Genomic DNA, 26207 nt, shown 5'->3' with positions numbered 1-26207 from the left:
GGGGCTGGATGCTGGACCTGCACTGCACGTAGACAGACTAACCTATCCTCAGCTCCTGGCGTCCTCTTACTCACTCTCCTGCCAATGCAAGGGATTGATGCCACCTGGGCCGGTTCCTCTACACCCGGTCGGGTCTTGAACGGCAACACTGGGAGCAGGTGAGATCAGGAGCGTGTGGAGGTCACTAAAAGCTGAACCCCCATCTTGGGAAACAAAGAGCCATGAAACTTGGAGTCTCTGCTTTGGGATGATGACAATACCCTTCTCCTGCCTCCACAGCCTAACACGACCACCCTTTGAGTTCTGTGATCCCGAACCACAGCTTGTGTAACATAGCCAATGCTTCTCAATAGAAGACCACCATGTTTTCTGTAAGTCCCATCCTCCGAAGTTTGAGACCCTCTATGCTGGCGGAAATCAAACTCCTTGCCCCATTTTACTGGGCCCTGCATTCTCAATGTTGCTGCTCTAAAAAAAAATTGTGTCTGAACAAGAGTATCACAGGGGGTGGGGGTTGTAATGTGTGTGTGTGGGGGGGGGGCTGGCAGTAGGTGGTCAATTCCTGGCCAGACTCAGAAGATGTACTGTGGTTTCACCCGGAGTGGTGGAGCAGAACTTAAAGCCAAGTCTCAGAGCCCACGGAGTCCAGTTTGGGGAGTCCAGCGTTCACCATGGCATCTCCACTTTCTGTATCCTGCTTGTTTAAACCCGTGTCTTCAGTCTCCAACTGGGAGGGGTGCTAGCTCAAAAGGCTGGAGCACATACTGCGTATGCAGCCCCCAATGCACCCCTACTGCAGTAGGGGTGGCCCCAGCATCACCTGGCGACTAACCCCTGAGCACTTCCAGGTGTGGCCCTCAAAGGAAACCAAACCAAACAGATTCAAATGGGCACATGGGGCTTGTTAGCAGCGCTTGTTGGTTTCAGCTTGTGAGCAGTGCCAGGGGGGTTCAGCTTCTTCTGGCCTTCTTTTCCCTTCTCTTCCCAACCTCGAGATTTGTCTTTACTAACGACCAGCGTGTCTGGCCAAAAACACAGAGATAGACACACTCCAGGTAGGGGCAGGTGTGCTTTGCAGAGGTAGGTACCCATCCGAGCGCAGCAGAGCGCTCGTGAGATCCTGGCGACACTGGCTCTTGGTACCCAACCTGGCTTCGTGAAGCATTTGGACCACTCAGATTGGTCACTTTCCCCGGTGTCCTGGAGTCTGATGTGTTGTTGCTCGCCGACAGGTGGAAGAAGGTTCATCTGAAACAGTCAATGACAGATTCGCTTAAGCACAGCTGCAGGGGCTGGAGCAATAGTCCTGCACTTGCCTTGCGTGCATCTGACCGGGGTTCGATCCCCAGCACCCAGATGGTCTCCCAAGCACCACCAGGAGTGATCTCTGAATGCAGAGCCAGGAGACACATCCCGCACAGACTCCCTGCCACCCTTTCCTCCCCGGCTCACTGCTGACTTTCTGAAATAGTGCATCTGAGATTGAAAGAGGGTAAGAAGATACTGATGCTGGAGGGGCATACAAGCCCCCTCTGGATGCCACAGGAGGATCAGGGAGCAGAAAGGGTCTCAGAGGTGGCATGGTCCCTTGATCCTCTATACCAAGCGCAATTCCCCGTGAATGAACCTCAATCTTTGTCCACCCACCCCAGGACGCCTGGGAAGGACAAGCCCTGGGTTTTGGCTACAGCAGCAGTTTCTCTGCAGCCAGGATTCCTAAAGTCTACCGAGTTTGCTTCAGTCGGTGTGGGGGCCGTACCTGCAGTGCTCAGGCCTAGCCCCTCTGTCCTTGGTGGTGCTCCAGGAAGCACGTGGTGCTGAGGACCGAATGTGGGCCTCCTGCATGCAAAGCATGAGCTCAGCCCTTGGGGCAGTGCCCTGGCCTCAAGCCTATCTCTGGGCACTGCGGAAGATGAGCCCAGGGTCAGCTCCCATGGTCAGCTCCTGCTATCGCTCTCAGTCTCAACTCCCTGCCCCTTCCTCTGTGTTGTGCAGCCAAACACTGGAACGTGTGACCCTCAAATGACAGCCTGTGGCCACCTTTGGAGGCGGTCTGGGAAGTGACACCTGATGTGACTGAGCAGGACACTGGAGGTCAGACCTTAGTCCCAGCACTCCAGGCTGGACTTCCCATGGTGGAGGAAGTGGTAGGAAAAACGGGGTTTCTGCTCTGGATAGTTAGAGTCACACATATGAGCGCACACATGCACACAAACTCACACATGCATACACGTGCACTAGAATTAGGAAATTCTTTTTTGTTTGATTTTTTTGGTCACATCCGGCAGTTCTCAGGGCTTACTCCTGACTCTGTGCTCATGGATCACTCGCCATGGGGACCTGTCCTCCTCCTGAAGCACCGAGTAGTTTTACCGGTAAATAAAGAGGCGGATGGACAAGCACTTCTGCAGACCTTGGCCCCAGGAGCCCGGTTTCTTGACATTTCCCCAATCTGAGGCTGCTGACAAGATACCCACCTGGGGACCTTCTTCATTGCTGGGTGTTGTGGTGACAAACCTCACTCTGCACTAACAGTCAGCTACATGAGTTGCATTTGATGATGCACCAATGAGCTTGGGTCTGGTTCGGAACAGCCGGCGTTGGTAACAGCCTCTTTCAACCAAAGTACTGACGCATTTCCTCCAAGCAAAGACAGCAAACATCTGGACTCGGGATCTCCACCACTGCACCCCTGCTTCTGAAAATCCTCCTTGGAACGTCGTCCCCTTCGACCAATTGTTCTTACCCATCCCTGCTTCCCTCCCACACCATTGGTCGGTTTCTCTCTTGATTGATGGCGCAGCTATCCCATGCCTGCGGCTTCTGCCCCTCAGGACCCGCCCACCTTCATCTGTCTAGCCAATCGCGTTTGCCCCTGTGCCGCATCCCTGAGCATCCCCTTCCTCAGACTCCTAGGCTTTGGGTGGAGCTCCACGGCCCTCTGGACAGCGTCCTTCCTATGACCTTCACGAGGGGTACGTTGAACACATGCAGACGGTGCTTTCAGGGCCTTCTGAAAACCACAGCTCTTGTTTGTGCCTGGTCGCGCTGGGCAAGGAGAAAGATGGGTTTTACTCTCCTCTACCCGTTGGGGTGGGGGGGCGGGGACTCCTGGCAGTGCCCCGAGTTTACTCCTGGCTTTGTGCTCAGGGATCACAGGCTCTGGGGATCATATGGGGTGCCGGGGATCGAACCTGGGTCTGCCGCATGCAAGGCAAGCACCTTACCTGCTGTCCTATGGCTCTGGTCCCACACCCTCTAGCTGTGTGAGGATGGTTCAAAAATCTCTCTTGGCAACCGCCCTGCTTTAGGGTCCAGGAGATAGGATAGCGGCTAGGGTGTTAGCCTTGCACAGGGCTGATCCTGGTTTGAACCCCCAGCACCACATGCAAGACCAGGGCACATAGGGTCCCTGCCCGCTCCTGAGAGGAGTTAGTTGGGCCCTCCCCTCGCCCACTCCCACTACACCAGACCTCAGTGTTCCCACGTGATTGAGGGAAGGAGGTGCATGGCCCCAAGTGGAGGGGGTGACTTAGCAAAGTCCCACTTCTGGGGCAGCAGGCTCCAGCCTGGCATGGGGGCCTCGAATAGTGTCTGCCCAACTCCCATCGGCCCTCAAAACTCAGAACAGATTAGCCCATGAGACCTTGAGTGGGGGAGTAAGTAAAATGAGCTGGGGTGGGGGGGGTGACACTAATCCTTTTTCGAGGAAATCGTCTCATGATGCTGGTTGTACAACTCTGTAAGTCCATTTGAAAGCCCTCTCAAATGGCTTGTCTTCCAGGGGCGTGAGCCGGGAACGTGCCTCTGTCTCCATGAGGGGTGCTTAGCCCGAGAGATCGTGACAGTATTGGGGGCTTCACAGCCAGGCAGACGTCCAGATGCTCCCTGGATGGGACAGCCGTGTGCACCTGCTCTGCCCATCTTCCTGCCTAGGAGAGGGTTTCTTGCCTACAGGGTGAGTGTTAGGCCTTGCTCGTGGCACTCTCCTCTGTGGGCCTCAAGGCTGCTGAGCCCACCAGCCCTGCCCTGTCTGGCCCTGGGGGGACTCCTATGCCAAGGGGACTCAGGGGCTGGTTGAGGGGCCTTGGGGCTGCTTCCTGCCGCAGCTCCAGCAAGGAATGTCCAGCCTTTCCCAAGCTCAGCGTTGCGGCGGCCAGTGGCAAGGACCAGCACGTCTAATCTGAGCCTCAGCCCCAATCCCACTTGGGAGGTGTCCTGGCTCTGTGCTGGACTCCTGTGTAGTACTGAATTTCATGTTTAAAAGATTGTTATTAGGGCTGGAGCAATAGTCCAGCAAGGAGGGTGTCTGCCTTGCGAGTGGCCGACCTGGGTTCAATCCCTGGCATCCCATCTGGTCCCCAGAGCACTGCCAGGAGCAATTTCTGAGTGCAGAGCCAGGAGTAACTCCTTGAGCACTGCTGGGTGTTGCTCCCCACCGCAACAAACATATATATATATATATATGTGTGTGTGTGTGTGTGTGTGTGTGTGTGTGTGTTTCTTAGCCTTCCTGAGCTCAGGGATGACTCCAGGTGGGGCTGGAGGACTATAGCGGTGATGGGAATGGAACCAGTGCTGTGGCCACAGCCGTGCTGCAGGCAAGCCCTTGAACCCGGTGCCTTTACAGCACGGCTCCACTTGTTTTTTTTTTTTTTTCTTTTTTGGGTCACACCCGGCAATGCACAGGAGTTACTCCTGGCTCTGCACTCAGGTATTACTCCTGGCAGTACTCGGGGGACCATATGGGATGCTGGGAATCGAACCTGGGTCGGCCGTGTGCAAGGCAAGTGCCCTACCCGCTGTGCTTTTGCTCCAGCCCCATCCACTTGTGACCCGAAGTCTTTGCCGAGAAACCTCAAGCTCCTTTGTGATTGGAAACAGAAACCTCCTAATTTCGGGGATGAGGACAGGACAGATGACGGGCAGGCATGTTCTCTGTACCCAGACCATCTGTCACCCTGCCCTGAGCCCCCCAAAACCAACAGGGGTGTTTGGTTGGTTACCTTTTGAATTCAGAAACTTCATCACACTGCCTCAAAATCCTCAATAACTTTGTGTGTGTGTGTGTGTCTGTTATGTGTGTCTGTGTATTTTTGTATGTGTGAGGGTGTTTGGGCCACACCCGGCAGTGCTCAGGGTTTACTCCTGACTCTGTGCTCAAGGATCAATCCTGCGAGGGCTCAGGGGATCCTCCGGAGTGCCAGGGATCTAACCCAGGTTGGCAGCATGCAAGGCAAATGCCCTGCCCACTGCATTATTACTCTGGCCCCCCAAACCCTAAATAACTATAATATAATGGAAATGTAAAAATTGTCCTCTAGATAACTTTTAGCTGAAAGGAAAAATAAATATTAAAAGTACGAAAGACTGGGGCTGGAGTGATAGCACAGTGGGCAGGGCGTTTGCCTTGCACGCGGCCGACCCGGGTTCGATTCCCAGCATCCCATAGGGTCCCCTGAGCACCGCCAGGAATAAATCCTGAGTGCAGAGCCAGGAGTAACCCCTGTGCATCGCTGGGTGTGACCCAAAAAGAAAAAAAAAAAGTACAAAAGACTGAGAGCTGCATAAAAGGTGAACATTTCATAGCAAGTCTGGCGGGATCCAGCGGGCAGGGGCCTGGAGCCCTGAGGGACTGAGGGAGCAAAGCGCCTCATTTCCAACACGTTGCATGAAAAGAAAGTACAAGAGGACGTCACAAAGAGATAAAGAAGAAAGGAATAAATTAGGAGACCAAAAAAAAAAGGCCGAGAAATGAAACAAAGATTCACTTCTCTACATGACAGAAGAGACGCCTATGAAGAAAGGAACTGGAGAGAGAGGGCGGCCGGGAAGGGGGCTGGTGGACCACGGCAAACCAGGGTCCAATGCCAGGCACCCCATATGACCCCCGAGCACTGCCAGGAGTGATCCCTGAGTGCAGACCTAGGAGAAAGCCCTGAGCACAGGTGGGTGTGGTCCCAAATCAAGAAACAGAACAAGAGACTGGAGTGATATTACAGTGGGAAGGGCGTCTGCCTTACACGCGGCCGACCCAGGTTCGATTCCCAGCATCCCATATGGTCCCCCGAGCACTACCAGGACTAATTCCATAGTGCACGAGCCAGGAGTAACCCCTGTGCAATGCCGGGTGTGACCCAAAAAAAAGCAAAAAAATAAAAATCAAAAGAGGAGCTGGAGTGATAGCACAGTGGGTAGGGCATTTGCCTTGCACACGGCCCGACCCGGGTTCTATTCCCAGCATGCCATATGTTCCCCCAAGCACGTCCAGGAGTAATTCCTGAGTGCATGAACCAGGAATGACCCCTGTGCATTGCTGGGTGTGACCCTCCCCCACCCAAAAAAAAAAAGCAAAATAAATAAAATATCTTTTTAAAAAGAAGAAAAAGAAAGAAACAGAAGAAACTAATGAAGGACACGACACGCAGCAGGCTGGGACTGTGATGCTCACACTCTGGGCGAGGGAAGCATTGACTGCGAAGGGTGCCCTGGTCGTTTCAACTCCGGCCTACAGTGAATGATTTTCTTAACACGTAGAACTTCGGGCTGGGAAGACAGCCCAGGCGTCAGGGGGCTTGTCCGTTCCTGAGCTCTCCGTGTGAGGTGTAGCTGCCCTGTGCTATGCAGGAGTCCACCTCGGGCCCTGCACTGACCCCCTGGCCCTGGATGGGCAGGAATGGCCGCAGGCTCCCTGAGCACCATTTGGGAGTCAGTCGCTCCCAAACAACCCCCAAGGGCTCTGAAGAAGAGGGAACCCTGAGATCAAAGTGGGAGGGGGAGACATCGTGGGATGGGCGGGAAGTGTCAGGACATGACTACTGGCCCTAACTCCTGCCCAGCCCCAGGGTCCCCTAAAGCAGGGCTCCCCCCATCCCTCGGTCCAGATAAAGTGGTGGTTTTGTCAAAGGTAGAAACACACATGCACATGCGCACATGGTCACTCGGTCACTCACCGTGCGGCTCTGGGGTGCCCACAACTGGACTTTACGCAGTGGGGCTGAGTCGCATTAAGAGGTGGGGGTGGCCGGGGCCAGGGTGGGGAAGGAGGGGTGAGGGGGGCAGGGGATAAGCAGAGCCCGGGAGTCTTCCTGCCCCCTTCACCCTCGCCAGCTCCGTTTCCGGTTTTAGAGTGGATGCTCCTGTGAGGTTTGTGTGGAGAAAGCACGGGCTGCCCTGTGGAGCGTCAAAGCCAGGTGACAGGTGAGCCCAGGTGTCTGCAGCCTCTGGGCTTCTCACCTGGCCAGGGGTTTGCTCTGAGCACTTTCAGGTGTCAGGATGATGAGGAGGATGTAGGTGATCTAGTTCCCGAGTTACAGAAGTATGTCTGGAGTGTGTGTGTGTGTTGTGTGTGTGTTTGTGTGTGCGTGTATGCATGCATGTACGAGCACGCACACACACGTATGCATGTGTGTGAGTGCTGGTGTGTGTGTGTGCGTGTGTGCGCATGTGCATGCGTGTTTCTACCTTTGACAAAACCACCGCTTTATCTGGACCAGCACTGAACTGCGCCTCCCCCTACGACCTGGACCTAGGCCGGGTCGGGCTGCTGGCGGGAGGCGGGAGGCAGGAGGCGCTTCCTCCAGGCAGACTCTCTCCTTGGAGAAATGACAACGAGGTTTACAGCCTGAAGGTAAAAATAGCCGCGTACAGTTCCGCCCGGAAGCCACTCCAAGGGGAAAGAGGATCCGATTGCTAAAAAAGCAGCTTCCCAAATGGCAACCATCATTTTGGGTTTTATTTTTGCAAGACGCATGGCAGGGGGAGGGGAGGGTAAAGATGATTTTGGCCTGGAGCTCAGCACCCCTGAGAGGGCCAAGGGACCAAAGACGCACCGTTGGCCAGGCCACTCTCGACTGTGCCGTCTGCCAAAGAGACAGTCAGGGTCGGGACCAGGGTCAGCGATGGAGTTCAAGAGCAAAGGGTCTCCTCGTTCCCTCGGTCCCCCCACACTCCCCAGAACCGCCCCGACTGGCTCTGAGCTCAGGGCGGGGGAAGGAGTGTGTGTCACCTGGGAGGGTGCAAAGTTAAAAGTACGAAGCAGAGAGGGGTTTTCTCCAGGCAAGAAAGGCTCCCCCGAATCAGGGAGTGGGCTGAGGGGACCCCTGGCAAGGATTCAAAGTGATCAGGAATGTTCTACCATAATGGGGCCACACAGGAGGGACCCAGATAAGACATTCAGGGAAGGCTTCTAGGAGGAAGTGGCTTTTTTTTGGGGGGGGGGACATTCCTGGGTGTCCTTAGGGATCCTTCCTGCCAGTGCTCAGGGGACCAGATGGGGTTCTGGGAACAGAACCAGGGTTGGCTTCTTGTGAGGCAAGCAACTTAGAAAGCTGTACTATTTCTCTGGCCCCAGAAAAAGACTTCTGAGTTAGGAAAGTTACGGTAGTGGGCCAGCAAGACAGAGGGAGAGTTGGGGGAGAGAGCGCGTTGTAGATGGGCAGGACAGAGCCAGGTGGCGGCAAGGGATGATGGTCACTGAGCTCCCCATAAGGACCTTTTCCAGGACAGCCCACTGGGGGCCACGATGGGAGTGACCTGCTCAGGGGCTGGGGGCAGGGGGCGGCTGTGTGGCTGTAACTGGGTTCACGGGCCTGGGCCCGGGCGGGGTCGGGCAGATGCGACACTCACACAGGCTGTAATGAAATAACAACCTGCCAGTCATGGACACGCGGGAGTGCTGGGCTCAGAAGCAGCCAGAGGAGGAGAGAATGGTGCCGTGTGCAAGGCCAGGCGGGGTTGGGGGGGAGGAGGGGCAGATGAAAGGTGGAGAAGCAGCAGGACAGTGGTGCCGTGTGCAAAACTGGGGTGTGTGTGTGTGTGTGTGTGTGTGTGTGTGTGTGTGAATGCCTGGAGAGAGCTGGTGCCGTGTGCAAGGCCAGGCCAGGGGAGGTAACCAGAGTGGTGCCGTGTGCAAGGCCAGGGCAGGGCTCTCTGCAGAACTGGCCACAATGAGGCGGAAAGTCCAGGGGATTTCAGGTTATGCAACGGCCGCAGGGGCCTTGCCCGCCTCTGGCTTCTGGCTTCTTGTTCTTAGCCTGGACAAGTCAAGTCGCCCTTCTCCCCTGACTCCCATGGGTGGCAGTGCTCTAGGGTGGCCTCACACCTCTCCGCGCTCACCGTGCTCCCAAGCTGAGTTCCCACGCCTCCCCCTTCACTCTCACCCCTCGCCTCTCCCTCCAGAACCATCAAATTTCACCAGCCGGGCATTCAGGTGCCCATGCTAGCTTGCCAGCTCCCGTTACTCGTCATTCATATCCCTGGGAGTGACGTCAGTGATCCAGTGATCGACTTCACATCCCACATGGACACAGTCCCCTGAGCTTCACCCACCTTGTCACAGTGGACATAATTTCCTCTCTGGCAGTGCACAGTGGTCCCCCAGGGCACATGGAAATCATCACCCCTTCACCATCAGCGGTCGTCACCCCAAACCTCCCAGGGATGAGTGAGGTGCTCAGACTCCTTGCTCTCTAGGGAGAGGCCCCGCCCCCACCCTGAGCTATCCCCAGTGAAGGTGACCCCGGGCCAGTCCTGGGCCACTTGCGTCTCCACCACGTGCTCCCTGCCTGGTACCCAGCCCTGCGAGCTCCACTCTGGAATTCTGGACCCCCCGAGGCGGTGGGAGGTCTCCTTGCCTGGCCTGCTCAGCCCCTGCAGGCCCACAGTGCCCCCTGCCCACCTCTCACCCTCCTGCAGACTGGAGTGCAGGGCAAGGGGGAGCCCAGCCCTTGCAGTGAATGTTGAGACTTGGGTTCAAACCCAGCTCTGCAGAAACAAAACCAAGACATCTTGGGGTGTCCATGTCTCACCTGCCACTGTGCCCCGTCCAGCAAACCTCCTGAGTGACTGCTGGACCCAGCCACTACACCCAGGTCCACACCACACCTCGGCAGAGACGGGACAGTTTTCGTTTTATTTTTTAGGCTTTTCGGGTCACACCCGGCAATGCACAGAGGTTAGTCCTGGCTCTGCACTCAAGAATTACTCCTGACGGTGCTTGGGGGGCCATATGGGATGCTGGGGATCGAACCCGGGTTGACCACGTGCAAGACAAATGCCCTCCCCACTGTACTATTGCTCCAGCCCCCAAATGGGACAGTCCTGACCCTTCACTCTCCCCAGAGGGGTTTGGGGGCCTGTGGTCACAGGTCTGCGGGATCCGGAGGCCTGACTCTGTCCTCTGGGGCCCGTCGTTCCAACAGAACCCTCGCCCATGTTGCGGGGAGGAGGTGATTGTTTTCTGTTTGTTTTATTTAAATTTTTTTTAAAAATATCATTTTTTTTGGTATTTGGGCAACACCCAGCAGAGCTCAGTTTACTCCTAGCTCTGTGCTCAGGGACCACTCCTGGTATGCTCGAGGGGCCATATGAGATGCTGCGACTTGAACCTGGATGGGACACGTGCAAGGCAAGCGCCCTCACACTGTACTGTCTCTGGCCCCAAGAGAGGAAGTGATTTTTTTTTTTTTTGCTTTTTTGGGTCACACCCGGCGATGCACAGGGGTTACCCCTGGCTCATGCACTCAGGAATTACTCCTGGCGGTGCTCGTGGGACCATATGGGATGCTGGGGACTGGCTTGGCCGCGTGCAAGGCAAACGCCCTACCGCTGTGCTATTGCTCCAGCCCTGAGAGGAAGTGATGTTAATGATGAAATCTCAGGTGGAAAAAAACTGATTCTTCAGTGTGTGTGTGTGTGTGTGTGTGTGTGTGTGTGTGTGTGTGTGTTATATTGGGGGAGGTGTCACATCTGGCAGTGCTCAGGACTTCTCCTCGGCTTGTGTTTGGGGATTACTCTTGGTGGGCTTGGGGGACCATGTGGGGTGCCGGGTCTCTGATGTGGAAGGGAAACGTCCTCCCCACTCTACTGTCTCTCCATCCTGACTATTTCAGTTCAACTCAAACGCAGGCAGGTGTAAAGACAGCAATAATCTAACTACTGACTTGGAAAAATGGCAGCCGGCCATGGAAATCACAAGGGCGCTTAGAACTTTATATCAATTACATCAATTTTCCGTCCTTGAACTCTCACAAAATGATTGTCTTTGCCAGTATTTCTATAACCAAGCAAACCAATCTCTGGATGTGGGAATTCTGCTGGATTCTTCCTTGCGAGCCCATTGGCTGAAGCAGTTTCCTACCGTCTACACACCAACGGTTGAGCAAAATCACCTGAGTCTGAAATGGAGCTCGGCGTGAGTCCGGGCTAACTTGAAATACTTGAATTGGTACGTCCGGGATGACGCGTCAGAAGAGACGCCTTCTGCTCATTTTATTTCATCATAGAATATATTTGATAAGGATACATACAAACAGATTCGTCTTCGATACATGTGGATCACGGCGCCCCGCATTCTGCTGCGGGCCGGAGAGGTGACAGACATGTTCCCCAAGGCCCAACAGGCCACGCGCGTATTCCCGTGGGTCTGTTCATTTCCGGGGGCCGGAGCGGCACGAGGGTCCGCCGTTGTGTCTCGACTTGAGAATCCAGGGAACATTCCCCCCTCCGTGGAAACAGTCAGGTCCAATTTGCCGCCGTCGAGACGGGCGCCGCCTCCCCCCTCTCCCCGCCATCCGACTTCCGAGGGCAACAGCCGCTCTCCCACTGCCTGGGAGCCTGGGGGCGCCTCCTGGGACTTGTCCCCACCACCATGTGTGGGACGGTCGGGGACCGCCCTCCGACTTGGCCTGCCTGGTCTTACATTACAAATATACAGCTGCCCGTGGGCACAGAACAGGGGAGTGGAGCCTTCCGTTTTAATTAGGGACTGCTACATCCTAGACAAGCAACGATGCCATCTCATGCCAATGAGTGCACAGGGTGGGGGCCGGCCATGGCCTGAGACTATTCCCCAGGTAGTGAACCGGGGAGCATCAGGGGACCTGCTGGGTGGGTGTGTCTGCACGGGCCCCTGAAACGCCCATCGCCAGGGCCCCCCAGCGAAACAGCGGACTGTTTCCTGCACCCAGGCTGCGGCCCCTTCTCGGGACCCTGGAGGGCGCCTAGCCATCCCCTTCCGAAGGGCACCCCAGCCCTTGTTGTCCTCATTCCGCCCGGCACGTCACTACTCCTTTCTCTGGGGGAACACGGAAGCCCACTGGGGCCGGGGCCCTCTGCTTCGCTGGCCTGCAGGGGCGTTTGGGAAAAGGCATTCTGTGACAGGTTGGAAGGGGTGCTAGGAAAGTGGCCGGGGCAGACGGGTGACCTCTGCCTACGTCCCCGTCCCAGGGAAGGGGTTCTCCGTCCTGTCCACCTAGGAGGCGCAGGAACCGCCGGCCCACTGGGCCGCCCCGACCCCCCACCCCAGCTCTGGGCCTGGGAAGGGGCACATTTTCCTGAGGTTTGTAAAGAACTCTTCGACGAGACGGGAATCACAGTGACCGGCCGGGCCGGGCGCCCGCGGGACTAGACCAGCCGCCACTGCATGATGCTCATGTCCTTGCCGCCCGTGGAGACGAGGTGGCTGTCGTCACACAGGAAGCCCACGTTGGTGACGTGGCTGCTGTGGCCGCTGTACACGTGGCTGGGAGCCTGAGGAGAGCGACACGAGCCCTCAGGGCGGGAGAGCCGTCCCACAGGACCTTGTGGGGGTGGCGGGGGGGGGGGGTCCACACTGAGTGGGGCCTGGGGCTACTCCTGGCTCTGTGCTTGGCAGTGACTGGAGGGGGGATGCTTGGGGACAGAGGGGGGTGGGCATGGCGCAAGGCACCGTCTCTCTCTCTCTCGGGCCTTACCCGGAACTGGGAGCACGGGTACGAGAAGAGGTGCACTTTGCCAAAGTCGTCGCCCGTGGACAGAAGCCTCTTCTCGTGGGCCCGGCACACGGCGTTGATGTCCGTCCCGTCCGAGCCCTCTGGCCACACTCCTGAAGGCAAGACAGCATCAGGCCTGGGGCGGAGCGGCCCTCTGCCTGTTGGGGCCCCGGGCTCTGCGTCCGGCTTCCTGTCGGTTGCCCCCAGATTGCACCCGGCAGGGGGCTGGTGAGGTCCCGAACCCGGCCCTGCTCTCCTGGGGGACGCCTTCCGGGGGACAGGCCCTGGAGCAGCACCGACCGGCCCCCGGGCCAACTCACCAAAGACGCGGAAGCCCAGCGTGCAGGTGTAGGAGGCCCAGTCGATGTCGCGCGTGGTCTCCACGCTGACCACTTGCTTACAGGCAGAGGGAACCCCTGGGAAGGGCGACACGGGACCACATGAGCTGGAGCCCCTGCCTCCACAATGCCCTCCTTGGTCACCGTCTGTGTCCGCCCGAGCCCCCACCCGGGATCTGGGCCCTGGGCCTCGGGCTGTTCCGGCCCATCCTGCAGCCCTTATACAGCCCACCACAGGCCAGAGCCTTCGAAGGGGACTGACCGTCCAGAGGCTTGTGTCCAGGGGAACTGACCGTCCAGAGGACTCTGTATCCAGGGGGACTGACCACCCAGAGGACTCTGTGTCCAGGGGGACTGACCGCCCAGAGGACTGTGTCCAGGGGGACTGACCGCCCAGAGGACTCTGTGTTCAGGGGGACTGACTGCCAAGAGGACTCTGTGTCCAAGGGGACTGACCACCCAGAGGACTCTGTGTCCAGGGGGATTGACTGTCCAGAGGCCTGTGTCCAGGGGATTGACCGCCCAGTGCTGTTGCTCAGGATGTCCCTTCCACTGTCCCTCGATCCTCCCCCCGTCTAGAGCTCTCGGGGTCCCTGCGTGCAGCCCCCCAGGACCGGATCAGGAGGCCCGGGCGCGTGCGCGAGAGGCCCGCTCACAGTAGAGGATCTCGTAGTCTCCGGAGTTTGACACGAGGTACTGGGAGTCCACGGACCAGTCCAGGTGGGTGATGAAGCTGGAGTGACCCTGGAGGGATCCACAGGGTGTCACGGGAGGCCCCACCGGGGGTCCCAGCCCGCCCCCTGCCGAGCTGCTTACCGAGCACCTGCCCACCCGCGCGTACTTCCTGCCGTTGTCACTGACTGCGTGGATGTAGATGCAGTTGTCATGGGAGCCGATTGCTAGGAAGTTCCCATCTGCAGACACGCGACATTCCAGAATCACAAAAGCCCGTCAAGGACAAGTGCTGACAGAGCTGCAGGGGCAGGCCCAAGCAGCGCCTGCAAGGGAGGCCGTGGCCCGGCCACCTGCCCACAGAGCAAACCTGGGCCCTGGGCCCTTCCTGCCTCCCCTCTGCATGACTGTCCTTCCCCTCCGCTCCAAGAAGGCCCTTCCCGCCTTACCTCTGTGCCCATGGCCCTCCTGGTAGGCCCTTCCCGCCTCACCTCTGTGCCCACTGACTTTCTGGTATACCCCCCTCACCTCCCCTCTGTGCCCACGGCCCTCCTGGCAGGCCCTTCCTGTCTCATGTCTGTCCACAGCTTCTGTGCTCCCCTGCAGGCCCCCACGCCGCCCTTTGGGTGGACAGTCCATTAGTATGTCTCCCCAGGCTTCTGCCCTCCGGGAAGCCCCAGAGCAGACTGGGCGCTTCTGTGGAAACCCAGGGCGGAGCCCAGCGAGGCAAGGCAGGGGAGAGGGAGTGGGGAGCCGGGAGAAGCCCAGCCTGCCGAGGCCAGCACAGGAGCCCCGAGGGGGCAGGCAGTGGCGCCCAGGGTGGAGCAGAGCACAGTGGGTCACCCAGTGCAGTCAGGGACCCGGAGAGCCACAACGCCCCACCCTGGGCCCAACCCCGCGGGCACCTCTGATGGGCCAGGGGACAGGAGTCTTTCTGGACAGGCTGCTTCCCTGGGCAGTTGGCCTGACGGGCACAGCTGGCTGGTCAGGGCATGGCCTGCTTATCCAGGCCCTGGTCAGCGGACTCCCCTGGGGCTGTTCTGTGTGTTATTATTTCTTTTCTTGTTTTGGGGTCACACATGGCAGTGCTCAGGGCTTGTTCCTGGCTCTGCACTCGGGGTTGCTCCTGGTCGGCCAGGCTGGGGGACAGATGGGGTTCCGGAGACAGAACCCAGGCCGCTCCTGCAAGGCAGGGGTCCTCCCTGCTGTCCTGTCCTTCCGGCTGTTTCCGTGGCGCTATCATGAATGGCACAAACATGGGTGGAGGGGAACCTGACGGTGCCGTGTCGTGGGTGAGGGGGACCCCAACAGTGCCATGTTGTGGGTGGATGGGACCCAATGATGCTACAAGCACCCCACAGAAAGGCCAAGAAGACAGAAGTTACGAAAATCAAGAATGAAACAGGGAACCCCACCATTAAATTCAGAAAAATCACGAGGGACATAAACACTGACCGATTTTATGCCAACAAACCTGATAACTTCAAGAAAACAGACAAATAATAAATTAACCTGAAAGAGGACAATAAACTCTTCCTACAAAGGCAGCCTCTTAATTTACATGAGTTATAGCTGATGTTTTGTTTTGTTTTTTCCTTAAGTAAAATGGATTTTATTTAGAGATTTTTGAGGTGAGGAGGGAGGGAAAGTGAGAGAGAGAGAGAAAGAGAGAGAGAGAGAGTGTGTAACGCACTCAAGGGGGAACACAGGCTTCTCCAAGGGCAGAGAGAGACCCTACACACACCCCAGCATAACAGCCAATTGTGTGTACGTGTGTGTGTGTGTGTGTGTGTGAGAGACAGGCCCCCTCACCCCCACACATGCACCCACACGGGCTCATATGTAGACACACATGCGCACACCCACACCCACATATGTGCAGACACACACGGCCACCCATACATGAGCACACCCACACACATGCACCCACCCACACCCACATATGTACACAGACACCCACACGCCCACCCACACACATGCATCCACCCACACCCACATATGTACACAGACACCCACACGCCCACCCATACATGCGCACGCACAACAACTCACATGCACACACCCAGACATGCACCCCCCCACACGCATGCACACCTACCCACATGCACACACACCTAGACACGCACACCTACCCACATGCACACACCCAGACACACTCACCCCCTACACGCGTGTATGCCCACACACATGCACACACACCCAGACATGCACACCCCCCTACACGCATGCACACCTACCCACATGCACACACCCAGACACACTCACCCCCCCACACGCGTGTATGACCACACACATGCACACACACCCAGACATGCACCCCCCCCACATGCACGCACACACACCTACCCACAAGCACACACAGCCAGACACGCACACCCCCCCACATGTATGCACACTTACCCACATGCACACACCCAGACACACTCACCACCCCACACACATGCACACACATCCAGACATGCACACCTCCCCCACACACGCACCTGCCCACATGCACACACACCCAGACACACACGCGCACACGCACACCTACCCACATGCACACACATCCAGACACGCACACCCCCCACACGCGTGTGTGCCCACACACACTCACGCAGGGCGCGTGGCTCTGGCAGCTGCCCTCACCTGGCGAGTAGCACATCACGGACAGCTGCTCGTTCCCGTCCGTGTGGACAGTGACCAAGTCCTTGGTCTCGGTGTCAAACACAAACCACCTGTGGTGAACGGGGCGGTGAGAGGCGCAGGGAAGGCCGTGCAGGTGCCCGCGCTGGGGAGGCCCCAAAGGGCAGCCCGAACCCTTGTCCGTGGCTCCAACGAGGATGAGAAAGCCCGAGGGGATGGGCACCTGGGGGACCAATGTCCCAGGGATGCCGGGAGGAGGGGACAGAGGGCGTGTGTGGGACCCTGTGAGGCCCAGCAACTCCCGTATGAGCACGGCACGCAGGCCCCAGTGGGCACGAGGCATTTGGGGGTCCGGAGGGGCCCAGAAATGCCAGCATGGAGCGCTGACCATGACCGTGTGGTCAGGGGGCAGGTGCGGGGGCTCCCCAAGGCCACAGTCTCAATCCCGGCTGACCGCCCGGCAGCTGAGTGGACATCGCTGGCCGGGGCCCTGCCCGCTGCCTCTCAATGGTCCTAGCCGATGCCCCACAATTTTGAGACGTTTCAACTTTGAGACTTTCCCTCTGATGACCACTGGCCCATGGTGTGCCAGTGACCCTGACAGAGGGCAAAAGTCCAGAGGCTGGCTGGGCCAGGCAGCGGTGCAGGACCTGTGATGTTCGGGCTTGGGAGGGGTGCATGGCCCCATGTCCCCTCCCACTCTTGCATCCCTGAGACAGGGACCGGGGGCCTCAGGGTGCTGGCACTTCCCCACAGCCCACCCTGCCCAGAGCAGATGACCCCTGCCTGGACACTTCTGCTGCCCTCCCAAGAAAGGAAGGGGTGTGTGCGTGTGTGAGTGCGGGCACATGTGTGCACATGGGAACATTAGCACTTAAGCACAGGTGCATACGCGTGAACACCTGTAGGAGCACTGTGTGTGTGCATCAACATGTGTAAGAGCACGTGTGCACATGTGCAATAGCATGTCACCACCAGTGCACACACATGTGAACACATGTAGGAACATGGTGAATTAACATGTGTAATGACATGAGTGTATGAGAATATATGTGCACACTAACAATGTACACAGGTATGAACATGTGTGTGCACATGTGTGTGTAAGCCTACTAGGCACAGGACTTGGTAAACGCTGCCTTGAAATGCTGCTGGCACTGTGGCGGCTGACTCTGGCGTGTGCTTCCCATGACCCCGGTACCTCCTGTCTGACTCCAGGCTGTGTGCCCTGAGCAGCCCCCGGGAGACCTCCACCCCCACCTGAGAGCCCCTCGGGGCTGCCGCCGACTCACCTCCCAGTCAGTGTTCCAACTGCGACCACAGACCCTGAAGGATGAAAACCAGAAGACTGAGCTGGGTCCTAAAACATTGTAAAGGAAGTGTAAATGGATGGTCAGACAGCACTGCAGCACCTGTGTACACGCACACGTGCACACGCACATACATGTGCACACACGTGCACTCACATGCACACATGTACACGCATGTGCACACACACGTTACAAGCACCCTGTTCACAAGCCGCCTCTCATCAGAGGAAATACCTTCCTACTGAATGAAGGTCATGTTTCACTAACAGGCGCCCAGCCTGGGGTGATCCCCCTCTTTTTTTGGGGGGGGGTTCCACCTTCTGGCTTCCACCCTGGGGTCACCTACCACCCCTGCCCCTGCCATGCCACAAGGAAACTCTGGTCCCCAGGTCCCGGTTGATGGATCCCGACAATCCAGCCGCACCGTGTGCCTGCCTGGACCCGCGGCCTCTGACCTGTGTCCACTGTGGGGCGGGAGGAGCAGGGCAGGACTTGGGGTGGCGACTCTGGCTCAGCCCGTTTCCGGCCAGTGGGGACACAGGTGTCCTCCTCCCTGGGAGCCCAAGGGGCCGGGACCCGTGCCTGGGAGCGGGACAGCAGCTGCTGTGTGGGCCCCGACACTGGCCTCGCACCCCTCTGCTCACGGGCAGCCCTGGCACGGGGACAGGAAGACACAGAGGGCTGGGGGCGATAGGCTCCCTCTGTCTGTCTGTCTGAGGTCACTGACCCAGCAGGGCCTGGGGCTTCATCTCGGACAGCTCTGAGCTGCCCATTAGGCTTGCCAAGGGGTGGGAGGGCCAGTGGGTCACAGGGAAGGTTCGGGAATAACCTGGTCCTAGGCCTCTGATGCCTGGTCCTCAGGAGCAACCCGAGCCCCGGTGGCCCTGCCCACGGCCCTGCCATCCGCAGCCCGCATACGCCCTCTAGTGTCTGTGTCAGCGCCCAGCTGCCCCTGCCCTGGTCTGTTCCCACAGCTTGGGTCACTGGATTCGGGGAGACCCCCACCCCGGATGCAGGGGACTGCCTGCCAGGTACACCTCGGGAGACAGGGTAGCCCACCCCCCATGCCCACAGAACTGCCACTGGGCCGCAGGCAGGGTGTGTGCAGGGCCTGGCACGCCAGTGCCATGCGTCATGCTTCTGAAAGTACACACTGGCACTGAGTACTTGCGAGTCTCTGTCCTGAGCGCCTAAGGGCACCTTTGTTTTCCCTTATTTGTGTTTGGTGCCGATCCCAGCCACTACACCTGAGCGTGCACGGGAGGGAGGCGGGGGGCTGCTCCAGGGCCTGCACACAGAGACCCTCCAGGCCTGAACATGGGGACCGTCCAGGCTGCAGCATGGGGGACCGTCCAGGTCACTGTGGCCATGCTGGGGCCTCTAGGCTGCAGCCAGATGCTCAGGAGACCGTGGGGGGCTGGGACCAGACTTAGACCAGGCGCTGGTCTTGCACAGCCCTGGCCCCTGGACAGTCTCAGGAGCTGGCCTCCACTTGCCCTGAGCCCTGAACAATCCCCCAGTTCCTTGTGGGCAGTTTCGTATCACAATGACTTTCACGCTCCCCAAAGTTGTGACAGTGTCCCCGATAACTCCGCATCAGGAAAGGGACAGCAGTGACCATGTCTACCTCGATGACCTTGTCCCACACAGGCCGGTGGCTGACAGCGTCCCACAGGGTGGCATGCCGGTCGTGGCCACAGGTCAGGAAGTGCGGCTTGGAGGTGTGGATGGCCAGTCCCCAGAGCTCATCCGTGTGACCCTGCAAAGGCAACACAGGGACGCGTTGGCCACTCTCAAGAGCCCACAGGCGGGGTTGTGCACGCACCCACAGTCCCGGCACTTTGTCCTTCCCGCTGACCGACAGTGGCTGCTGCCCACGACGGATGTGTGAGCGCAGGGCGCAGCCTCACGCGGGCTTTCTTCTGGCCCAGCACACACTGCGCTGCCCGCCCTCACCTGAGTGATGGGGGCGAAGTCCCCCGAGAGCGTGCCCTGCAGGACAAAGTTCCGGGTGGTGCCGATGAGGATTGCGTCGCCCTTCCCCTCGGCCACTGTGCGGATCGGACCGAACTGCTCTGGGATCTGGTGGGAAAGGGGGGGACAGGTCAACGGAGCATGGACTTGGTCACTCAAAATCCTCAGTGATGTATCATGATGCCAACTCTGGTCATAGCTACTCTGTCTCAGACACGCAGGCACAGATACACAGACACGCGCACACACACAAGCACACTCAGAGATACGCAGAAACACATACATATGCACACACACAGATACACGGACATGCACATGCAGATACATGGACATGCACACACAAAAGATACATAGATATGCACACACAGATACATAGACAATTGCACCCAGCTACATGAACTTGCACATGCACACACAAATGCACACACAGAGATATACAGACTCGCACACATGTAGAATAACATTGCCACAGGGAGCTCAGGTTTATCGGGTTACACCCATCACAGTGCTCCCGAGTCACTCCCATTCCTCTGTTTATCTGTAAACTCTTCTCTGTGCTCTCCTTCCCCAGCCACTTAATCACCTTTTCTCCCTAATCAGATTCTGTTAGCTTGTAAGATCAGATCCTTCGAAGGACACTGAACTTGTATTGTAAGTTATGTCCTTTGCATAGTTTACCTTAAAGCAATGTCCTTTCTGTATGGACACAGGAAGACAGTTATATTATGCTTTGTAATGTGGGAGTTGATTGACTCCGAATAATATTTACTCCTGGGCATCTGCTTTCTTGACTCAGTTGCCCTTAGTTCCTAGCACCCCAAAAGCAGGGTCCCGACGAGGGACTGAATGGACCCAGGGCAAGCCGTGAACTACCCTGGCATCGAAATGGGCCAGGCCAAAGTGCCATGATACTCAACTATAAGTTGAGGGCATGATCATGGACAAATGCTGTCATGATCCAAAAGTAAGTAATGATGAGACTAGAACCCTGCTGGGGCTAGGAAGACTAACCTGGCCTGAGGACTGATATATATATATATATATATATATATATATATATATATATATATAAAAGGCCCCCCTGTTGATCGTCGATTTGCTCGAGCGGGCCCAGTAACGTCTCCATTGGAGACTTTGTTGTTACTGTGTCTGGCATATCGAATACTCTCGGTAGCTTGCCGGGCTCTCCGAGAGGGGCGGAGGAATCGAACTCGGGTCGGCCATGTTGGCCGCTTGTATGGCGAACGCCCTACCCGCTGTGCTATCGCTCCAGCCCTATATATATATATATATATATATATATATATATATATATATATACACACACACATAGCGGAATATATAGTGAGATGTCCTCAGGAAGAACCAAACTGTAAGTTTATCTCTTACTGTGCTCATACAGAATGACGTTGCTAGAAATATTAGAAGTAGACTTACTAAACTATTTAAGTAGATTACTAGCTGAGGAAAGAACACACCCTTGTTGGGATCCCACCCTTGAGCAGATCTCCTAGTAATCTGGAATAAATCTCTTTAGATGAGATTTAATCCTTGAGTTAATCTCCTCGAGGAGTGGTCTTACCTCTCTTTGCTGATTTGTTAATGTTCAACCCACCTTTGTGTCACCACCCTACGTGATTGCTATATAAACTAAGACTGTAAGCTCGAAGGGGGCTTGGGCTCGAGACAGCAGAGACTGAGGCTCAGGCTGAGGCACGGGCTCGGGCTCGGGAGCTTGGGCTCCAGAGGGCAGAATCAGAGGTGAGAGTGAAGATTGGAATAAACTACAATTGATACTGACCAGCCTGGCCCTCGTTCATTGCTTCGCCTGCCCATCGCCATCGACCTCCCTGGGATGGGGGAAATGGCTCAAGACTACCAAACGTGGGCGGCAGGAGAGATAGAGCACCGCCAGACCTTCTGAAAACACACACACACACACACACACACACACACACACACACACACACACACACACATATGTATACTCAGAGATACATGGACATCACACACATGTGTATGCAGAGATACATGGATATGCACAAAGATACATGGACATGTACACCCAGATACAAGAACTTTCACATGCAAATGCACGTGCAGAGTTACACGGGCATGTATATACATGTACACAGAGATACATAGATATACACATGTGTAGACAGATATATTGATCTGTACATGCAGATACACAAATGCACACATACAGATACACAGGTACACACACATACACACAGAGATACATGGACATGCACACGCAGATACACTCATGCACACATGCACTCATACACAGATGTGCATGGACAAGCGTACACATACACAGATACAGATGCACACAGTTACATGGACACACACATATACACACACATGCACACAGATATATACATACGCTCAAATACATGCACAGACAGGCACTAACAGTGTAGAGAGAGAGGAAAGTTTCTCTTGGGTAAAGAATGAGCAAAGCAAACATGAAGGCAAACATTTCACATGCCTTCAAGGAATCGGCAAGAGGAAGGATGTGAAAAAGGGAGAAGAAAGTCTTTTTCCTGGACAAGGCTGAAAAAGAAAACCTCTGACTCGTAAATTTGACTTATTCCTGGTAGCAATCGCAGCTTAAATCCGGAAAGGCGAGAATAAAACTCACACCTAAGAAGTCAAATTTGGAGCTGGAGTGATAGCACAGCAGGTAGGGCATTTGCCTTGCATGCGGCCGACCCAGGTTCGATTCCCAGCATCCCATATGGTCCGCCAGGAGTAATTCCTGAGTGCATAAACCAGGAGTAACGCCTGTGCATCACCAGGTATGATCACCCCCCACCAAAAAAAATGAAGTCAAATTTACTGCCACTCAAAGCGTCACTTTCTGGACCACACGCAGAGACAGCTACATTCTCGGGCCAGCCCACAGCAGGGGAGCAGCCCGAGCGGCCTGTTCTGTTCCGGGGCCGCACCACATCTCAGGAGAAGAACCAAGCCCACAGATGGCGCCTGGGTGAGCAGCGCCGGCTGCCCCGGGCTCTTCACAGGGCGGGAGCGGGGAGAAGGTGACAGCAGTGCCACTGAAGAGGTGTCACGAATGCTGGAGGGGGCACGAGGCCCCGGGGCCCCATTACAGCCAGGGTGCACCCGCCAGCAGGCTCTGGTCAACTGCAGCCTGAGAAAACGCTCCCTGGCAGCAGGGATGAGCGTGCAGGGATAAGGGCACTGCGACCCGCTTGATCCCTGGTGACACAGGGTCCCCGGGCACTGCGGGTGCTTCCCTGGAAGGTCCCCGTCACCAGCCAATGACCCAGGTAACCCGGGACTGCAGGGTCCCAGCAGGACCTGGGCCCTTGCACTGGGCTGCTGGCCTGCCTATCCGGGAATCACCGCTGGGCCCTGCCCAGTGGCTCGGTGCCCTGAGCCCTCCAGGGCAGGGAGCATCCAGGTGCCCACTGCCCGCGTGGACAGCAGGATTCCAGAGCCCAGCGTGGAGGCCCTGGTGCCCACGAGCCAGAGCTGGTGACGCTGTACAGAGCTCCTCTCTTCTGGGGTTCGGGGCTGGCCTGACAGCAGCGGGTGTCCAGTGGGGCCTGAGTTTTCTCCCGCAGTGTAGCATGGCTGGCATTGGGCCAGGGCACACCCAGCAAACACCCGCTGGCACCATCGTCTCTCAAGTGCACCCGGGCCCTAGAAGGGCCACAGCCTCCACTTGTAGGGCAGCTGAGGGGCCAGGGCAGGGCTTGGGGACAGGGCGTGTGCCTGGCAGGGACCCTGGGCTAGCTCCCGGGCACCACATGCTTTCCTGGGCAGCCCCACCGGGACCCCCAGCACCAGTACCACCGCCACCGAGTGTTTTAACCACGATGTGTGCACAGTCTCGCGTTTCACGCCCCGTGTCCATGTCGGTCCTTAAACGGCCGCCAAGCCTGGACCAGACTGTCACTATAACCGCCAGTTCTCAGAGCAGTGGGCCAAACATGCCCCACGCGCGAGGAAACGCTTCCACACGAGTTTCAGGGGCCTCCCGCCATCTTACCTCTGTTTTATGAAGTTTCTGGTAGTTTCCATTCCAAGAAATGAGCTTCCGGTCCTTGCCTCCTCCCGACACCAGGGTGCCGTCCCTTAACATACAAAGTGCAAAGATGCCCCCCTCGTGGGCCCCCTGGATGGCGCAGCTGATGCGGTTGGTACCTGAACAACACCGAGAAAACCAACGTTAGCACGAGAGCAGTGATTCAGCTCGGCCCGGCGCAACTCACGTCGATGCTGCATTCAGGGTGTTTGAGGGCGGCAGGACCAGGAAGGGACAGTCAGAGACCAAAGAGGACACGCCAGGCCCCGGGGGGGAAGGGGGAGGGTGGGAGCGAGAGCCCAGTAAGTGTCCAGGCCTACAAGGGACCCCGTCACAATTCCGGCTCCGAGAACCTTCCAGAAGGGCCGTCCAGAGCCCTTCAGGCCCTGCTCTCTCTGCGTTCTTGGCTTTACCTGTGCATACACAAGGGAAGCTGGGCTCCCACGAGCCCCCCTCCTCACCTGTGCACCCCCCACACCAGCCCCCTGAGATGAGCCAGAAGCTCTGGGCGCGGACATGCGTTACCTTTTCCCCACACCAGGATGTTCCCGCTGGAGTCGCCAGTAATGGTGTCGCCATTTTCAGAGAAAGTCACACACAGGACGAACTTGGGCTTTTCTTGCTTCTGCAGAACGTGACAGAGATGCATGAATATGAAATAGCCTGTGACAGGGGCTGGAGCAATAGCACAGCGGGTAGGGCGTTTGCTTTGCATGCGGCCAACCCGGGTTCGATTTCCAGCATCCCATATGGTCCCCTGAGCACCGCCAGGGGTAATTCCTGAGCGCAGAGCCAGGAGGAACCCCTGTGCATTGCTGGGTGTGACCCAAAAAGCAAAAAAAAAAAAAAAAAAAGCCTGTGACAGGGACGTGTAGGCCAGGGACATGGCGGCCAGGGATGAGGGCTATGACAGGGATGTGCGGGCCGGGGTCAGGGCCCGTCATAGGGATGTGCGGGCCGGGATGTGGCCTGTCATAGGGTCATATGGGCCAGGGACGTGGCCTGTCACAGGGACACATAGGCCGGGGATGTGGCCTGTGACAGGGCCGTGGCCCCACTAGGCACTGCCACCAGCTCTGTGCCTTCCTTCTCAGTGGTTCCACCGCTCATGGGCTCCCCAACAGAGCAGTGCCCGCTCCCAGCACAGCAGCGGATGGCAGATGGTGCTGGGACAACGAGAAGCGACCCCGTCCATAGTCCCGGGGGGCGTGGGGCGCAGGGACGGCTCAGGTAGCGGGGGGGCTGTTGAGGAGCTCTGAGGCCCAGGCGTCTGCAGTGCTGCAGGGATGGACGCCGCCTCTGGGCTACCCTCTGCTCACTGGCTCAAGCCACCAACATCACGGCCCCGGCACACCCCAGCCCTGGCCTGCACGGGGCTGCCTGGAACGTCCGTAGAAGCTGGTGAGCGGCCGGCCTACTCGGGACCCGGAACCTGAACCAGCCCAGAACCCGGCATGCTCTCGCTGGCAGGGGTGACCGGCGGCCTCCGCCCCCCTCACCTCGAACAGCCCCTGCTTCTTGGCCAGCGTGCTCCCCTCCAGACTCCAGAAATAGAGGTGCGATTTCCCGCAGGTGACGATGGTGCTGGGGTCCGTGGGGTGGAAGTCCGCGGCGAACACGGCCTCGTTGGAGCACTGTGGGATGCAGGGCGGGACTCGGGTCTGCGCGGGGACATGGCCTGGGCGGAGCTGTGCCCGCAGCTCTTCCCTATGACTCTGCTCCGAAGTCCCTGGGCCGGGGTCCCCAGTGCCCCTGAGCCTGGGCAGTGCACTCAGGGTGGGGTGGGGGGCAGGGTCCAGCCCTGTAGTGTTAGACACCTTAAGCTTATCTCAGGTGCATGAGGCGGGGTGAGGACACCCAGGTGGGCCTGGACACGTTGATTTTAACAGGCGGAAAAGACAAGGATGAAAATTCTGGGAACTGCAGCAGGAAGAAGGGCGGGGGTAGGGCCTTCCTTGCAGCCTCTCTGGGCAGTGCCCCTCCTGAGCAGTGGGAGAAAGACCGAGCGGGAGTGGGGGGCGCGGGTGAGAGGCCATGGGGGGTGGCGGGCGAGAGGCCATGCGGGAGGGGTAGGAGGCCATGGTGGGGGCGGGCGAGAGGTCGTGGGGGGGGTTAGAGGCCGTGGGGGGGGGCGCACCTTCACGGCAGCCAGCCGCTCCTCTCTCTGCCAGTCCCACACGGACAGCACATGGTCGTTGGAGTCATCCACGGCGCACAGGCTGCTCCCCCCGTTCTGTGGGCGAGAGGTGTGGCACAGGCCCGTTGCTCGCTCTGCTGGCCTCTGTCCCCTTCCTGACCCACATGTGGTGGCCGGTGGGGCCTGGGCCGCTGCCGGGATCCAGCCTGGGTCTTGTGCCCGCAGGCGGGGGTTCTGCCACAAGCCCAGGCAAGGCACCGGGGAATATTCCAGCTAGATCCGGGTTCGAACTGAACGTCTGCTTGGCTCGGCCCCAAGGAGCGGTCAGTCTGGCTATAGAGA

General features: G+C 57.6%; 1 protein-coding gene across 3 annotated transcripts in view; it reads right to left on the bottom strand.

The window, feature by feature from the left end:
- Positions 1 to 12388: 12388 nt before the first annotated feature.
- Positions 12389 to 26207, bottom strand: part of EML1 (EMAP like 1) — a 92452-nt gene continuing 78633 nt past the window's right edge. For all 3 annotated transcript variants that reach the window (XM_056113672.1, XM_056113673.1, XM_056113674.1), the window contains 13 exons: positions 25866 to 25961; positions 25228 to 25362; positions 24254 to 24353; positions 23693 to 23847; positions 19654 to 19779; positions 19325 to 19456; positions 17680 to 17747; positions 16391 to 16479; positions 13907 to 14004; positions 13747 to 13834; positions 13073 to 13168; positions 12735 to 12865; positions 12389 to 12531 (listed from right to left, as the gene is read on the bottom strand). In XM_056113672.1, coding sequence (XP_055969647.1) covers positions 12406 to 12531; positions 12735 to 12865; positions 13073 to 13168; positions 13747 to 13834; positions 13907 to 14004; positions 16391 to 16479; positions 17680 to 17747; positions 19325 to 19456; positions 19654 to 19779; positions 23693 to 23847; positions 24254 to 24353; positions 25228 to 25362; positions 25866 to 25961 — 1440 coding nt within the window. In that variant the 3' untranslated portion in view covers positions 12389 to 12405. The remainder of the gene's footprint in view (positions 12532 to 12734; positions 12866 to 13072; positions 13169 to 13746; positions 13835 to 13906; positions 14005 to 16390; positions 16480 to 17679; positions 17748 to 19324; positions 19457 to 19653; positions 19780 to 23692; positions 23848 to 24253; positions 24354 to 25227; positions 25363 to 25865; positions 25962 to 26207) is intronic.

The sequence above is a fragment of the Sorex fumeus genome, unplaced genomic scaffold (genome assembly GCF_029834395.1).
Source record: "Sorex fumeus unplaced genomic scaffold, SorFum_2.1 ptg000022l, whole genome shotgun sequence".
Classification (NCBI taxonomy): domain Eukaryota; kingdom Metazoa; phylum Chordata; class Mammalia; order Eulipotyphla; family Soricidae; genus Sorex; species Sorex fumeus.
The sequence above is the reverse complement of the archived record's forward strand: the minus strand, read 5'-3'. Positions and strand labels throughout refer to the sequence as shown.